Source organism: Pezoporus occidentalis, unplaced genomic scaffold (genome assembly GCF_034315485.1).
Source record: "Pezoporus occidentalis ecotype Australia unplaced genomic scaffold, CSIRO_AGI_Poc_V1 ctg61, whole genome shotgun sequence".
Classification (NCBI taxonomy): domain Eukaryota; kingdom Metazoa; phylum Chordata; class Aves; order Psittaciformes; family Psittacidae; genus Pezoporus; species Pezoporus occidentalis.
Window position 1 is genome coordinate 3,247,695 of NW_026915955.1, and position 17,494 is coordinate 3,265,188.

At 37.9% G+C, this 17,494-nt stretch overlaps 1 protein-coding gene and 1 long non-coding RNA gene across 2 annotated transcripts in view; one reads left to right on the forward strand and one right to left on the reverse strand.

Annotated features, from left to right (window-relative positions):
* Positions 1-16,946, forward strand: part of LOC134174553 (uncharacterized) — a 36,856-nt gene extending 19,910 nt beyond the window's left edge. Inside the window, exon 2 of the long non-coding RNA XR_009968689.1 lies at positions 14,829-16,946. This is a non-coding gene — a long non-coding RNA (uncharacterized LOC134174553). The remainder of the gene's footprint in view (positions 1-14,828) is intronic.
* Positions 1-17,494, reverse strand: part of MAP3K5 (mitogen-activated protein kinase kinase kinase 5) — a 102,493-nt gene that overhangs the window by 17,350 nt on the left and 67,649 nt on the right. The window contains exons 13-21 of the mRNA XM_062639634.1: positions 12,795-12,890; positions 11,479-11,560; positions 9,423-9,556; positions 5,058-5,185; positions 3,901-4,037; positions 2,816-2,921; positions 1,635-1,792; positions 983-1,160; positions 174-194 (exon numbers count right to left, since the gene is read on the reverse strand). Coding sequence (XP_062495618.1) covers positions 174-194; positions 983-1,160; positions 1,635-1,792; positions 2,816-2,921; positions 3,901-4,037; positions 5,058-5,185; positions 9,423-9,556; positions 11,479-11,560; positions 12,795-12,890 — 1,040 coding nt within the window. The remainder of the gene's footprint in view (positions 1-173; positions 195-982; positions 1,161-1,634; positions 1,793-2,815; positions 2,922-3,900; positions 4,038-5,057; positions 5,186-9,422; positions 9,557-11,478; positions 11,561-12,794; positions 12,891-17,494) is intronic.

A 17,494-nucleotide genomic window follows, 5' to 3' on the forward strand; every position in this document is an offset into this window, starting at 1 on the left:
GTAGCTTAAATTTGCACAATAAATTAGAGGTTCCTAACAGAGAAAGGTCACTTATTTTCATAATTATGCCCACTTGTCTTTCCAGCATTTTAGTGTGACAAATTATACCAGAACAAGTGACAACCACATATCTACACAATTACGTTGTGATAGAGCAGTATGTTAAAACTCACCATTTGTGTTAGCTGAAAGAACTGTGGGAGAAAAGCAAAGAAAAAAAATCAAGTTAAATGTGCTGAAGTGAACTGAGAAAATAAGCACAGTCTAAAGGGTAACTCTCTTCTCATTTTTACGGGCTACCTGGACTCTCCTGTCTGCATGCTCTAAATGTGTAATTTATTGCAATTTAAAGTTAATTTTAATCAGGGGTGTGGGGTGTGAAAACCACATTAACAGTGATCATCCAATGCCATCTCCTTTACATGGTCTTTTTATTTCTTTCAGGTATCATGCTAAAAATCTGCAGAAAAGTTTTTCATATTATATATACATACGTGTAGAATATGTCACTTAAACTCTCAAAACTCTTTACTCTCCATAATTCCATAATAATGCTAGAGGAAATGAGGACATGAAAGAAGAGTAATGCAGTGCATGCACGTTCGCTGTGGGACAAAGATTATTTTGCTCATGTAGAAAACTCCCCTGAGGCTCAATAGCAAGTTCTAACATAATACAAAATGCAAACATTCTTTGAACTATAACATATGCTAAACCATAGAAACAAAATCCCCAACAACCACAAAAGCTGCACAGAACCATGAACAGACTTTTAGAAACCTGATTAGAAATATTTATATAAATCATGTCTGTGACAACATAACAGAATTCTGCTACAACAGTGTTTCTGCAGCAAGCTGCTGAAACAGAAGGTTACAACAACTTTCACCTGGGATCGAGATGTGCTCTGTTCATCTTAAAGACTGTATCAGCAGCATCATTGACAAAAGAAAACATCCAAACTGAGTTTAGCAATGCCTACCTGAAAGCTTTGATGGGGACTTTCTTTTTTTACTTGAAACCTTCAAGAATTCATCTATAAGTAGCTCATGAGCAAAAGCCCGTTTATCAGGATCTGGTTCAAAGCAACGCAATATGAAAGCCTTGGCTTCTGCAGACATGGATTCAGGAATCTCTGGGTGTATTTTAAACATTCCCACCTGAGAGAAGTCAAGGGAGAAACAATGGCCTACACTGTTCTTTTCCCAAACACTACACAGCATCAAAAAACAGTGTTTACATAGTAAAAGTGGTATACTGTTCTCAAGTTATATTATCATTCTGTAACTATTAACTTATAGGAAAAAACCTACTGCAAACTGTATAAATAATTACATTAAATCCCCCAGAATTGCAAGTAGAGGCTCTTGCAAAGCAGAAAACTTTGTCTTTCCTCCGGTTTTCTTTTTTTTAAATACCTAGGCTGCTGAATAGCTGCTATTGCCCCATTACTCTCTAAAACTATACAGCACTCCCACTCAGTGAATCAGCTCATTCTTCTCAACATCCTCACTAATCAAGCATTTCCTTTATCTTCTTTTCCTGCAATCTGTAATTCTAGCTTCTCCAAAACAGTCATAAGATTTCCTGTGTTTACAAATACTGGTGTGAGTTGTACAAGGAAGGTGACTGACCTTAAACATAGCTGCTTGTGGTTCTCCCAGTTCATAAAATGGGGGCTTCCCTGTGGCCATCTCAATGATTGTGCATCCCAATGACCAGATGTCGGCAGCCTTCCCATAGCCGCGTGGGCCTTTGTCTATGATCTCTGGTGCCATATACTGAAGGGTACCTGTTTAAAACATACTCTTTGTTTTCACTTAGGTGGACTAATGCTTCAAACAGATAGCAAAAGGACAAGAGGGACAAAGTCACTGAGGAGTGAGCAGTATCAGAGGAGTTAAAAATACTCTGTTATTCAAAATTCATAATTTTTCATATGCAGTCTACGTAAAACTCAAAATACCATTCCAAATATTACTTGTGTTAAGAGCATCTGAAATCATCTACTAATCTGATGATATAGTTTTTCAAAGTCAATGAAAATTTAAGAGGCTTCAGTGAGCTTTGGGTCAGACCTAGTTTTCATTTAGGGTGTTACACATTGAGATTAAAATAAGGAAAATAACTCTGTATTGCATTCAGAGAGGAAAAAGAGGTTCAGTTTTCAGGTTTCACTTAAAATAGCAGGTGATATGAGCATTTTTTCTGAAGTAGGGGTATCAACCTGACACATCATTCTGCATTCTGCTCCATTTAAAGCAGAAATGGAAGAACAGAGAATGGAACTACAATAACAGTCACTTCTCATTTTGTATAATTATTTAATGTACTGCCACTACATGATTTAACATTCAATCAAATTATCAAGCAGAATGAGGATCAAGGCCAGGTTGGATGGGGCTTTGAGCAACCTGGTCTAGCGGAAGTTCAAGTTAATGACAGGCTTTGTAGATAAGCAGTTCTGGAAATGAAGCCAGATGTCCAAGCCAGTCATCAAAGAAAAAAAAAGTTATCCTTATCAGCAAAATAAAGAAGCCATCCATACAGAAGAAACAAACTCAAATACAGCATAGGAAAAACAGAGCTCTTGTGTTGCAGAGGGCTTTCACGTCTCAAGTTGGAATTCCAAAACAGCATTCTCTTTGAACAGTGCATATAAGGACAGTGTATAGTTTAAGATTAGGTTTACAAAAAGTTATTCTTGCAGCAACCTCTAATGTTGATTTTAAGTAAATGAAAGTTCAGCAGCTGTGGATTCTGACCCTACATACACAGATCAAGTGAGGAAAGAGTCTCTCCTCTGAGAACATACCAGTGAAAGTTTCAGTACATGGATTGATTCCTGCAAGTCTCTTTGAAGTTCCAAAGTCCGAAATCTTTAACACTCCACTGTACGTGTTGATAAGCACATTATCACCCTGAGGAACAGAACATTCAGAGTAATTATATTTCTCTGCTGACTCTTCATTTAAGACTTATTGCACAGCCTGTTTCTACAATACACTCTTTAGTAAGTAACAATTACCTCCTAAGGCCCTCAAGAGGGGACATGAAAGAGGAATCCATAGTGTTCCTACCTTATGTACTTCCACTATCAAAAACTTCATCCTCAAAGTGAACTCCTACTACAAGAATTCAGTTAAAGAATACTAAGAGAAAGAAAAAAAGGAAAAAGTCCTTTTGGGGGGGGGGGGGGGGGCGGAGGGGAGGGAAGGAACTTTTTCATCTGCAATCTCCTTAGAAAAGAACCTGATAATATCCATTACACAATATTCTTCACTTCTAATAAGCTTTTATGAAAGTTTGATCAGCCTACAAGGATGCTGGAGAGGGGCTCTTCTTCATCAGGGATTGTAGCGATAGGACAAGGAGTAATGGGTTTAAACTAAAACGGGGAAATTGAGGTTGGATATAAGGAAGAAGTTCTTTACTGTGAGGGTGGTGAGGCACTGGAACAGGCTGCCCAAAGAAGTGGTAAACGCTCCATCCCTGGCAGTGCTCATGGCCAGGTTGTACAGAGCCTTGGGCAACACGGTCTAGTGTGAGGTGTCCCTGCCTATGGCAGGGGGGGTTGGAATTAGATAATGTTAAGGTCCTTTCCAACCCAAACCATTCTATGATACTATGACATTGAAAACAGAAATAAAAATATCCTTTTTATCACATCTTAAGTGGCTGTATGTCAATTCTCCCAAAATAAAAAAAAAACAAAACCCAATGTATCTTGCTGGTGCAAATTCAAATCAACAGGGGTTCAACTACCCAATGCGCAGTTCAGAACAGCAGAGAGAGTAGGTGATAACGAGAACTTTTTCTGAAAGTTTTTAAATGACAGGACAAATAAATGGCTATGCAGCGACATAACACTGTCAGGCTTAATTCTCTGCAAATTCTTACCTTTATGTCTCGATGCACTATTTGATTATCGTGGAGGTATTTTAATCCTTCAAGAATCTGCTTGGTGTAAAAGCCAATTGTCTGCTCATTGTTTTTTAACGGTCCCCATTTTGATCGTAGAAGAGCAGAAAGGCTGCCTATAATTTTGGAGAGTAAAAATCTAATTAAATTCTGCTTTCTCCCCAAATTAAAAAAAAAGTAAGAACAAGCATCAATCCCAAACCAAGTGTAGGCTCCTCTTCCATAACCAAAGGCCTCTCCAGGTAAATGCTTACTTATTATCACCAGCCTGAGTAATTAAAAAGAGAGTCTCAGTATCTCCACAGGCCTCAGCTGCCGCAGCGAAACATATGCTTCCTCAAGAGGGGAGAGGGCAGATCAGAACCCACTTAATCAATGTGCTCACCTCTGTCCTATGCCTGGAAAAAAGCCGTCCCAGGGGAATATTGTAAAAGAGTGAAAAAGGGTGCATGTGCATGCCCTTGTACATACACAGACTCCGTAGTTTCTCAAACAGTCAAGCTCAGGAAGTGGGATTTTTGTTGCATCTCACTGCTGTGAGTTCTTTGGTCTCAAACAGAGAAAGTCAGAAATCACCATCACCTTTCTCTTGTGTTAGGTACCTGAGGAGGGCTCAGACATGAGAGACTCCAGTCTTTCTAGTAGAACGACCACAGATCATCTTTGATCTTATCAGGCTTCTGCAGAAAGGTTTCAGTAAGAGGTGGTTACAGGGGTAGCTTCTCCCTGAGTTGAGCATATTTTGGCCTGTGACAGTAACTGGTGAGTGACCTCCCCCTGTCCTTATCTCAACCCATGAGACTTTTGTTGTATTTTCTCTCTCCTTTCTCTCCCACGTCCTCTCTCACTAGAGCAGCTTTGGTGTGCACCTGGTATCCAGCACCAGATCTGTAGGTAAAAGGAGCTCACCTGCCATAGCAATGATCTGAGCTTTACCTGTAGCACAGGCTATCTGAATACTGAGAGACTTGAGCACTTTGAAGACACAGTTTTTCCCATTAATTTATGAGACATTAAAGAATATTTTATTTGCATAAAATATATCTTGTTGCAGTACTTCCATTTTTTTATACCTTTAAAATGTTAAAAACCAACCAACCAAACCAACCACCAAACTAGTCTCCCAGACAACTTACCACCTGGCACCTGTTCCATGAATATCTTAATGAAGCCGTTCTCACTAACAGAACCTAAATACTGGACAATGTTCTTATGTTTGAGATGCTTATGCAAAGCTATTTCTTCATGCAGAGGTTGAGAGTACCTGGAAAGAAAAAAAGCAACTTATTCAATGTTGAACTTCAGGAATAAAGCCTTGTGTTTACTCTAGTAGCTGAAGTTCTATTCTAGGTCCCATGAAACACATTTACACTGAAAATAACTGTGGTGGTTGTGACCACCACATCCTAAAAAAATATGTAATCATATATAAATATACGTAACTTATGTAAAGTAAATATAATACTGTGTATTCATACACACACAAAACATTATAAATGTACACAAACAGACTGAGCAGAACAAACTTTGTGAAAGTGAACTGTTCTCCAGCCTAACCTGAACAGCATAAACAGTTGTGCAAACAGATGGATTCAGATTAATGCCCAAGTGAACTAGTAAACCTCAAACTTAGTGTACAACTAAACTGCCTCAATAATGAAAACAAATCAACATTTAATTTTTAATTAATTGAAGTAGAAGTCTTATCTGAAATCAAGAGTGGATAGCTATCAGGGTAAGAAAACTGGAATAATTTAATGGGGAGATATTCAGAAGAACTAATCAAAACAATTTTATCAAATGCAATTTAGTCCAAGGTAAATATTTTTCAGACATGTAAGCTTTTCAGCAGTCTTTTTGAAAAAACGTTTCTGGAGTTTGGAACCTTCTCCAGTGCGGAACACCACCAGTACTCAGCATCCAATGTACTCCCTGGGCCAGCCCTAATGCTCTTCTTTCAACCCTGGGTGAGCTGGAAGCAGGCCAGCTGTCAGATTTTGTGTATGCTCTGGCAACACATAGACAATATGCTGAGAGTCTGATGGTTACTTTCAGTAAAGAACTAACATCTGCAGTCAGACTTTCAGAGTAGCTGAAATAGATGAGGGACACACACCTCTTTCTGTCAGCAAAGATGTGAGATGGAGCTGCAGAATCTTGAGCAAGTAGAAGACACGGTCAGGTGCTTATACTGAGGGAATGCTAAACATAACAGCAAACTCAACTTTGCAGCTACTTGCCACCAAAATGAGTAGTTTAACTGCCACCTTTGCCAGGTTGTTCTCAGCATAACACTTTCACACCCGTACTGGTACTTTCTCATCTCCTAGTGAACTGGTAGAAAACTTTGATTTTACTTATTTATGACAGAAGGGGTAGCTTCCTGCTGCCTCAAGTCCAGGAGCTAGCTCTCCCCAGACTCAGCCAAGTGCCAGTGCCAGGAATGCAATCAAAGCACAATTTAAGTTGTTAGGGACAGGCAGCTACCCTTAGCTCACCCTAACAATAGGATCAAGCTGCAAGTGGACGCTGAACTTTTCAAGTGGAGTGGGAAAAATAAAGGAAGAAAAGTGGGCATCTGAAAATCTCTCTGGAAAACAACCACTGCAGGAATCAAGGAAAGTATTTGGTTAATGAAAGGTGTGATTACGCAACTCAACCCAACCTATTTACCCAAAACTAATTTGAGTTTTGGCTTCCCTCTCCACACAACTATAAAGATTCTGACTACACTGTTAGTCATCCAGAAATGCAAAATCAGAGATTATATTCCTGAATTCTATTAATGGGATATTCATTCAGAGCAGCAACAGCAAGACCATTATAGTTCTCCCTGCACTCGTAAACTGCACAGTTAATTGAGTCTTGAGCAACTAAAATAATTTACCAAATAAAATAAAGCTGTAAGAAAATTATCCAGTGGGATGAAGCATAATTTTAGAACTTAGCCATTAGGCAACTTTAAATGTATGAAGAAAGACAAATTCTTAATCCTAGAAAGCTAGATCTTATTATCATCTAACATGTTTTTTACTTTAACTTGGAATCTTTGTATGGCCACTGGTACTATTTTGTAGCTGTGAAAATGCACTTGAGGGCAACAGCACTGCAGGAACATTTTCTTTCAGAATACACTTCCATATGCATTCTTAATTCCTTAATTCTTAATTCCTGACAGTTAAATAAATTATTCAGTAGCTTATATTTAACATACTGTATCAAAGACTTGCTGCTTTTTGCACAGAAATCATTGCCTTTCTGGCCATTGCATGCTCTGACTCAGAACTTAATTATTTCTTATGAATCCAAAAGATGGATTTTTACTTTGAAAATGGTAAGAATTAGCTTCAGAGATGATTAAATTTTCTTTCTATAGATTTCTATAGATTTCTTTCAAGGTGCTAAAAGATCACATTATAATTAGAAATTAATTAATTTTAATAATATTCTTTTACTCTACCATTAAAAGAATAATACTTGAAACTTGTCCTGGAAGTAAATATTTTTGAAAGTCCAGAGAAAAGACCAATGGCTTTTAATAATCTCTTTTCCAGTATGCTTTGCACATTGAACCTGAAACCTTTTCCACTGGAAATTCTTTTAAAATGTGGAGAAGAAAAATCTCCTCTTTGGAGAAGAAAAATCTGGATGATCTTGGTTTTTTCTTCCTTTAAAGTAGTTACTGCTCAGTTGTTACAAACAATTAATTTCTTCTTAGTACATACAAAACTTTCAACTAAATTTAAAATCAAGAAAGATTGTTATATGTAATGATGCCATAATTTCTGAGAAATTGTAACACACGTTGAAGTTAAATATACAATAACAATATGAAGGATGGAAGGATTTCCCTTTCCATAATTATGATTATAAAAAAAATTGTTAGACCACACACATATCCATATCGAACAGTCAATATATGTATGGATTCAAAAAGACTTTGAAGTATTTATTTCTTAAATGATAATGAAGAGAACAGCAAGTGAGGACAGAATAACTGAAGGAAGGTCCACAAAAAGGACCCAGGAAAAAGAAACTAAAGCCAGGACATCAGGTGGCATTACTAATTTTCCAGTTTGTAAATGACACAAAGAAAACATTATAAGACTTATCACAATGTCCTGGTAGCATCTAGGCTCCAATACAATTTAAGTTCTTGCAGTTGCACAGAATAATGCTCCTTTTTCATAAACGGTGATTTTACCACAGGGACGTACATTCTAGATGAACAGCAGCCCCTCTGGTGGGTTACAATAGCCTCTTGTATTTACTGTTTTGAATACTAGCTCTCTCTTTAATATGACTACTCTGAAGGGATGGGTAAAACTATCTTCGCTCCTGGTATTATTTGTAGATTGAACACTGCACAACAAAGATACGGTTATTTCCTCCTAAAGAGGAAATGGAGCATGCCAAAGTATGGGGAATCCTGCTGAAGGACAAGGTATTCATTTTTCATCAACCAAAAAAGCCAAATGGGCAGAAGATTATGCTTATGTTCATTTAGTACGTGATTCCTCCTGCTACTAAGCAGCAGGAATCTGTCTTTATCAGAAAACCTTCCTTTATAAAATTTCCTTAACCACTGGGAAAGGAGTGATTTACCTTTCTGTTACCAACCATGGCAACGACTTTATTGCCTACTTTTCATAGCTTTCCTGAACATAAGACCAAGTTAGAGTCTTTGACAACATTTTACAGTCTGAAAGGCACTTCAAAGATCCAGGCACCCCACTCACCTGTTAAGAAGCAACTGGTACAATGCTTGACTACAAAAATCAAAAGCTAGTGTAGAGTGTAAGAATAATTTGACAGTTTAACACAGTCAGTTTCATTTGAAAAATCTTATCTTTAGAGTTGCTATTACTTTTATAATAGCATTTATGAAAATCTCTGTATTCAAAATACTAGATGCCTACAGATATACAAGTACTAAGAACATCTGACATACAAGTACTTAGAACATCAAGTATCTGGTCTTTACTTGGCAACTTTTATAAATGAAAGAGGGCAATAAATACATATATAAAGAGACTGTATTAAAAAAAGAAAGGACAAGAAGATCATTCCACATTATTCTAAGGTTAAGAGGCTTCATAACAAATGATGCAAAAACATTAAAAAGGAAAATGTCTTTCACAACAATTCAGTCTCAGAATTTTAAAGGATGCTGCAAATAATGAATTTCAATAGTTCTTTTCTAAGGACATGCCTGAGCATGTCTAAGTAGATAGAGCTTATCACTAGGTGTTTGAGTCAGATTCTGCACTTCAGCAATATTTCTTTTGGAAAGAAAAAGTACTCTAAATTCTTGCTTGTGATTGTAATCTATTCTGAAACTTGGAAATATCTAGTTACAAAGACAGAACACTGTCATATACCACAAACAAGTAATTTATTGACAGCTTAGGGAAAAAGTACTCCTTGGTTAAACTGGTTGATCACGTTACTGAAGAAATTATGTAATGCACTAAATTTGGAGCTAGGCACAGTTACTATACCTGCTGTCTCTCTCTGGGATTTCTTTAATAGCAATTCTGACTTGATTGCTCAAATCTCGGCCTGCATATACAATGCCGTAAGTTCCTTTGCCCAGGATGACTCGCTCGCCATTTTCATCATATTCATAATCATACTGCAAAGCAAACAACATTAAATCAAACAGACGTATAAGAGTTATTCCATCTGACCCTGTGCTCATAACTAAGGTATTTAAGATACCAGTTGCTTTCTGCAGACCATGACGAAGGAAAGAAAAACACTTCAAGAAGACAATTCTGATTCTGTGCAGACATGCCTGTATTTCTCCACGGACTATACAAGAAGCACTGGCTTCTTCGGTAGCCATTTCAGATGAGTGCATAAAGCTAACCTAGCCTTTACTTGTTCTGCGTAGGTACCCTTGCATGTCTTCAACAGTACCTGCAATTCTGCTGGCAGGTGCTGGGAAAACAAGACGACAGAGGGCACTCTGCGCCAAACAGAGCCTCGGCTCCCCGACTGACATAAAAAGCAAGGCAGGATACACCTAATTAATTCCAAATGCTCTCCTGACCGGACCACATCTTCCAAAGCCAGCATAACCTCAATTTTGCCAGTGCCAGGTCAGCCAGCAGAGTGTGCCAACGGAGGTTAGTCAGGATTGCAGTGCATTAAGCATGGTTTCGGCTGAATTTGAATTTCAAAGAGTTTTAAGGCCAGTCCAGAAATGGTCATTAGATAGACCTGGCCTCTTGTAACACAGACATGCAATTATCTCACCTGGCCTCTTGTGTAACACAGACATGTAATTTCACACACTAACTCCTCTCATGCTAAACCCAGTAGTTTATGCCTATATAGTTTTTATTTTCCTCCTAATCAAGACTGCTATCTTTTATTAGAAAGAATCCACTACTTCTTTCATTACTTTGTTTCAAAAATTAATTACTCTCATGGTGAAGTCATATTCTTAATTCAGATTTCTTTGGTGTCACTGTTTAATTACATTTTTCTTCAATAGAGTAAAAAAGGCTATTAGCACATCATAATTTTCCTGTAAAAATACTTACCCATTGTAATCAACTCACACACTGCTTTTCTTTTTGCTAAGATAAACAAATTAGGCATCCTAATGTTCTCATTGTAGGATATTTTTCTATCCCATAGGTCACCACAGTCTGTCCCATCTCCAATTTCAGATGTATTATAAAATGCCAACATCAAAACTGGGACAAAAGGCTGTCTATATTATTTATGTGGCACTGACTGCATGCCTCTAGAATTCTGGGACACCAGATTTTCATGTGATAAGACATGGGCTTAGATATTCTATCCTGTTCCCTGCCTGAAAGAAAGCCTAAACAACCTAAGTACTGCATTGCACCCAGTGGCCCTGTACTCACTTTTCAATTGCATGTATGTTCAGACAGAAACCCAAAGTGAGAATACAGAGTGTGACAGCAAGCTATAACTTAGCTAAGAGGGGTGCCAGCAGAAGCAGGGCATGCTGAGCTTCAGGGTGAGTTAGTGGCCTAAAGGTATGAAACCGGCTCCCAGCAGCACCAACATAATCACCTCATTTGAGTTTGCTGTTCATTGCAAGGTTTGCCTACAGATGGCAACTAGCAGGGACAAGCCTTCCTTTACCACAATTATATCCTTACTTGTGCAGACAATCTGCCAATAATGTAAGTGCACACGATTCCAGTGGTGCATGAAACAGACAACAAACAGTCTTTAAAATTTAAACAGATGCTAATACTGCCTATGATTACACTCTGAAGTAACTGTTACAAGAGTCGCTCTGCAATAAGCATGACTGGAGAATTCCAGATCTGAGTAGCTTCTTAAGTGAGTATGCTACCTGAAATGCAAGAGATTTAGCTATGCTGGTTATAAAAACTACATGAAGATCATTAAAAAGACTAATTTATAAACAGTACAGTATAAAATTTTGAAAACAATAACTTAACTAACTTCTTCCAGAGAACAGTAATTTACTCCCTTCAGTGAAATGCTACACTAGAAGCCCCAAATTCTTAGTACATTAGGAAGTGGAGGGGAAGGAGAACATACCTCTAGAGAGTCTCCATCACATTCCCCTTCCTCTGTAGTCTTCCCTAGTTCTTCAGTGATACTGTTCACCATGTCAAAAAACCTGTAAAAAGGAAAGGAAAAAAAAAAAGGTAAATACACACCTGAGACAGTATGTGGACAAAAGGAATGCTTCTCTTTCAAGTAATGGAAGAATCAAAAGAGGACTTGAGTACAGTAAGTATAAACTCAGTGGAAAAGTTTGTTGGCAAGTTTGATGTCTGAAATTAACGGAATTCAGATTTCAAAATCTATGTATCCAGTGAAATTCTCATCCTATACCAGCATTTCTTTATGTCCAACAAAAAGACTGAATTATCTTGACAAAGGCCTAGAAATCTTGCCTACACTGGGAGAAGTTTTTGTAGTGCAGGAAGGCTAGCTTCGAGTTTTTGTTTAAATGAAAAGGGGGTTTATTTTACAACTTCCCATAAAAAAAGAACCCAACCTGTCACATATGACTTCTACCCCTTCGAAAGAATGCAAGTATATGTCATGCTAAGGTATTGCTCACTTGGCTTCTAAGAAATGCTCAGATATGGAGGGGAGTGAACATGGTAAAATAACCTATATGAACTAGAATGAATGAGAGAATAAGCTCAAGATTGGGCTTGGAGGTGGCCACAGCTGTTAACATGGAGTACTGCAGTGATATTTGGCAAAGCTGATCTGTTTTTTTAGCACAAAAAGACAAGAAATTTCCTCTGAAATGCCTTCTAGATCAATTCAAGACCACAGCCCTCAAGCTTATGGAGCAGAAACACAGCATAGAAAAACTGAGACACACCTTATTTTGTGCAACAAACCTTTGCCAAGTTTCCTGTAGGGATACTGGTACAATCTTACTTACATGAACATGCTGCTAACATAAAGGAAATAAAGTGTGTGATTATATTCATAAATAAAATTTTAGTTAAAGTAAAGGAGAAATTTTGACCAGACCATAAATTTTATCCCAAATGTTCCCACTTCAGAAAGTCCATTTGAAGTTTAGGATGCTTTGTCGGATTGGCGGCAACGAACACTTGTACTAAGAGTTAATACAACAAATGTCAGAAAAATAACCCCAAAAGCATGTTAAAAAATAATTAAATTTGTAATCATATTAGTTTCTAATGTTTGTCTGAGCTTGCACCTTGACCCTCTAAACCTCACATCTCCAGGATGCTGCAGTACTAAGCTTTCACTTGAAAGATGATCACCACAGCTCTGAAACAGTCAGTCCCTCCTGTGTGTGTTTTTGTGCATCTACTCCAACAAAGGCCATGGTGGGTTTTTTGAAATAACAAATGGCACACCTTCTGCAATGAAGTTCTGTGCAGAAATAGATTTGAAAGTCATCTGAGTTGTGCAGCACATAAAGGAAACAGCATCGTTCTTCAAACTTCGAAATGCTGAAAGAACAGCCAAAAGAACATGTTATTAGAAAAATACATCTGAACTCCTACCAGCTATGTCAAACCACACAGATCAATACATTTAATATGTGAAATCACTAAATTAAACCTAAGAAACTCTTCTTTATTGTAAAATTATACTCTTGTGTCCTCCAAAGTTCTCATTTTGTTGCTTGCTATCATTCAGCTTCCCCCACAGTCCACACATTGCACAAGAATGAGTAGGAGCAAAGAAGTTAATAGGATTACTTCCATTGACCTGAGTCATTTTTGTCTTAAGTGCATTTAGGTAAGGCCCTCAAATTCCACTCCTGCAGCCAAGATGGAACATGGTTTTGGGATCATGTTAGAAAGCTGGATTTCAACCTCAAATCATGAGCTCGTCCTGCTTTAGGAATCAGCCACAGCTCAATCCTGAACACAAAAATTTCCCATCAGTTCCTTGTGAACTGGTACACTGATAGTATGTATCAATGTACCAAAACTTTAAAATTAAATCAGCATCAATAAATGAGGTGAATGACTTTATGGCCCTTGCCCACTCATGATTTTCTTCAGTTTTGACTTTCTTTGCTGTAACAGAACAAAGATAATGAGGAAATATGCATGCCATTTTCTCACGGATGCATAGATGTCTCAACAGAAGAGCAGGAGTGCAAACTCTGGTACAGTTGACAGTGCTTTAACTGTAGGCTGCTGCAGCACTTACAAAGATATTCATTCACCAGAACTGTTACATATGCACGTTGTTACTGTGCTCCTTATGTAAAATATTAAGCATTATTTGAATCTTGTAACTTTGTCACATGTTGAGTGCCAGGTGTCAAACTTATGCAGTGTAATTTATTGTTACCATATTAGAAAATATAAAAAACCAAGATGGCTAAGGTGTTACAATAATATATATTGAAGTATTTGAGAAATGAAGACAAATTAAGTCTCCTTAACATTCTTATGACATGGGAAAAAAAATCCACAGTCCAAGTGAAATCAATCTCTTATCTGGATCAAGATAGCCACCATGATTTTACTTAATTTATAGCACAATAGAGTAGAATGGTATTCTCCATTGTGCCAAAGGACTGATTATTTGATCACGTTTTTTTCTTTCAGTATCGGGAAATACTTGTAATTTTCCACCTTTAATAGGTGTCTGTGGTTGTCTGATCCTTGCTTCCTGTTATGATGTAAGTTTTGATAAATGGCTCTTCAGACAAGCTGGGAGGCCTGCCTTTCATAAAGCTGCTTATGAGAAGAGAAAGCTTAATTATAAGAATATTTGCCTTTGGGGGTGATGACTCATTCTTATGTTAGGAAAAATTCAGAAGTGCTAAGTAACGTACACATCTGGGAAGACAGTCACAGTCCCCAGTTTATACATTAGCTTTTAATTCAACATTTTAAAGCAGACAGGTAAACTCTCCAGATATGGAGTAACTGATATTAACAGAATTACTCATTCATTTCAATTGAGTCTCATGTGAGTTTGAACATCTTACTGAACACACTGTCAGTTTAAACCTGACATGCACAGAAGCCACTGACTAACACAGCAGTGAATAAAAGGGTAAGAATGTGGAGTGTACACAGAGGGCAGGCAAATTCACAAATATTTAAGGCCTTTAAGTGAATGTTTACAGTGCTTAAATGCTGCTTTCCTCCCTGGAAAGAAAAAAAAAAAACAAAAGGAAGAATAAAAAATACCAAGTTATAAAAAGAGACAGGATAATTTGCTCAGGAAATGCCTCATTTTGACAGTTGCCAAGCACACACAATACCCACTGATTTCTGTAACAGCAGAGCTGGTCCTGTGCTTGTGAAACTCTGAAGACAAACAGGGAAGCACGATGGAGCATGGCTTGTGCCCAGCTCGTGTGCATCCAGAGAAGGTGAAATACTGCAAATGCTGTAACTATGGCTGGCTTTAACTTGCAGATGAAGCAGCAGATAAAACAGCTGAGCATTGGCAGCAACCACAGAAAAGCAGCTCAGTGAAACTTTGGCCTGTTTTCTGGAAGTGTAGCGGTACAGACACCTCCCACTGTCACAATTAAGCAGTCTGATGAGACTCCAAGCTCCAAGAACTTGGGATGGAAGATAAACATCCTTGTTATCAATTCTTAAGCTGCAAAGAAAATTGGGTGCAGATCTGAATACAACTTTTTCACTGCTTCTAACACTACATTCATCAGCATGACCTCTGGAGGCACTCTCCCACAGAAACACCACAAGTAGCAGTTATTTCATAATCCAGGGCTTGTCCCAAACACTGCAAAAAAGCCAACTTGTAGCCTAGCAACTTCAGCCTGATACTTTATTTTTTATTTTTAAATTGGAAAAATAAAGCTGGTATCTTTTTGCTTGTATGATGTCAGCTTTGCAGAACACTAGTAACTTTTCTGGATAACCTAAGATGCAAATCACTTTAGGGTAGCAGCCATGTTCAAAAAACTCTGATAAAGCGTTTAAGATTAACAATATTTTTTGGCCTGATTCAATCATAAACATTTGTGTTTAAGAGGTCAACAAAGCATATGACAAAAACAGAGTTACTTACATCAGTACACAAATCACTAATCAATGAGTTTATTAAGCTAAACCCAATTACTATGACTCCCTGCACAGGGGGTGTGATTTAGCCCTGTGCAGCTCAGAGTGCACTACATGCTTTCCAAGTCCCTTTGCAATTCTTGAGAGCTCAACAATATTACTCATTAAATAAGGCACTGATTGCACCAGCAATCTGGGAAATTTAAACGCTGGTACAATAAACCTGTTTGGTGTTAAGAGGGAAGTTGTGTTTGTGAACAAGACTAAATTGCATGACTGCCTGCATTACTAGAAACTAGACCACAGCAAGCCAGGATATTTCTATTATTACATGTTCTTAATATTTGGGCTTCTCTGGGTCTGCATTACCAGCTTTCTCTTGATTTGCACACACTTTGATATGTGTTCTCATTCTTTGGCTCATTATAGTATCATCTTTATATATTCATACTGGTTTTGGTTTAGTGAAGCCTAGAAGCCCTAGTGCTGTGTTACACAGCACACAGAAAAAATGATCCCCCGGTCACTTCCTTGACGTATTTACCAAAAGCATTAGCCATTTCAATGCTAGACGTCTCTTCACATCTGTTCTCTCCTTATGTAATATAGTAAATATTTATGGAGGCTTTTGTTGGAAAAGCCTTCAAGATCTACAAAGACCTGCATTGAACATTAAGGCTGCACTTATAAATCTGGCTCTTACTAGTCTAGAAAAGTTGAGAATCCTCCTAAAGATGAGAACTCCCCTTCCTAGACCACTTTAAGTCTAGGAGCTTCAAAGGAGCCAAAAGGAGTCTTGATACGAAAATATTAGAAGCAGGCCTGGTTCTGAAGGCTGTCCCACTCCAAAGGATACTTGTCTTCATGAAAGTAGGAAAAACCGTGAAAAACTGAAAAATTAAGTGTTCAGAAACTTGCAAATATTTGGAAGAAGAAAAAGAAGAAAAAGTCTTATTCAGTTTTATACTTGCATAAGATAAAGACTTCCCCCTGCAGCTCCTCATGGAGACAGCCAGAGAGTTTTCTAAGAATTCACAGTGACTCCTGGCTCACTCTCAAGTCTTTCAAGTTGTTTTTGACATCTGTCCTGATGAACAGACTTGAAATTCAATTGACAAAGTTTAAACTGACAGTTTAAATAACAAATGCAGTAGTGTACACCAGAAACAGTACTGACCACACAAGGTTTAATAAGGGGTCAGGGAAGCAAAAAAAAAAACCCAAAAAGGACAATAAATAGTTGGGGATTTTTTGTCTTTTTTTAGAAGCACACAAAAACATACTGTAACCAAAACCCAAACCAGACTGAACTAAGTATCATTGCAATTTATGCCTAAAATAAGCTGAATCTCACAGGACTGAATTTCTGTGCCTATTGATAGTTTATTTTTTTAAGTTACTTTTTGGAAAGAAAAAGAATCATCCATCTGTGCAAAAACGTCCTGCAGACATAGCAACAGCCTTGTGTGCACGGAACAGTTATTATTAGAACAGAGCAATAACTATTAAAAAAATGTGAGATTTCTGGACTTCTTTCTTTTTTTAATTACACTAAAACCAAAATCCAAAGTGGAAAGTTGCAGGATGACAAAGTATAGATAAATCTTAGGGAAAAAAAAAAGAGAAAGAGACTACAATGAAGAATTGATCCAGAACAGGTCACAGCAGTGCTGGAACACTACTTTCTTACTTTCAGATTGCACAGCTGGACCCTGACAAACAGGGTTCAATGTGGGCTAGCAGAGCAGACCCATTAGCTCGGATTTGGCTGTTCTCTATTGACAATATGGCACACAGTCCAGTTAAGAATTTTCCCTAGAAGAAGTCTCCCTAGCAGACAGAAAACATTTTGCGGAAATCAAGCAAGTAGATGGCAAAATTTCCTCCTTCGTCACTGTCCTGGGTTCAGCAGTAGCAGTCATTTTTCCCCTTCTTGGTAGCTGGTGCAGTGCTGTGTTTTGACTTTCAGCCTGGGAACAGAGCTGATAGCAATGTTTTGGTTTGGCCAAGGACTTTGTGAGCCCCATGCTCTGCCAGGGAGGAGGGGAAGC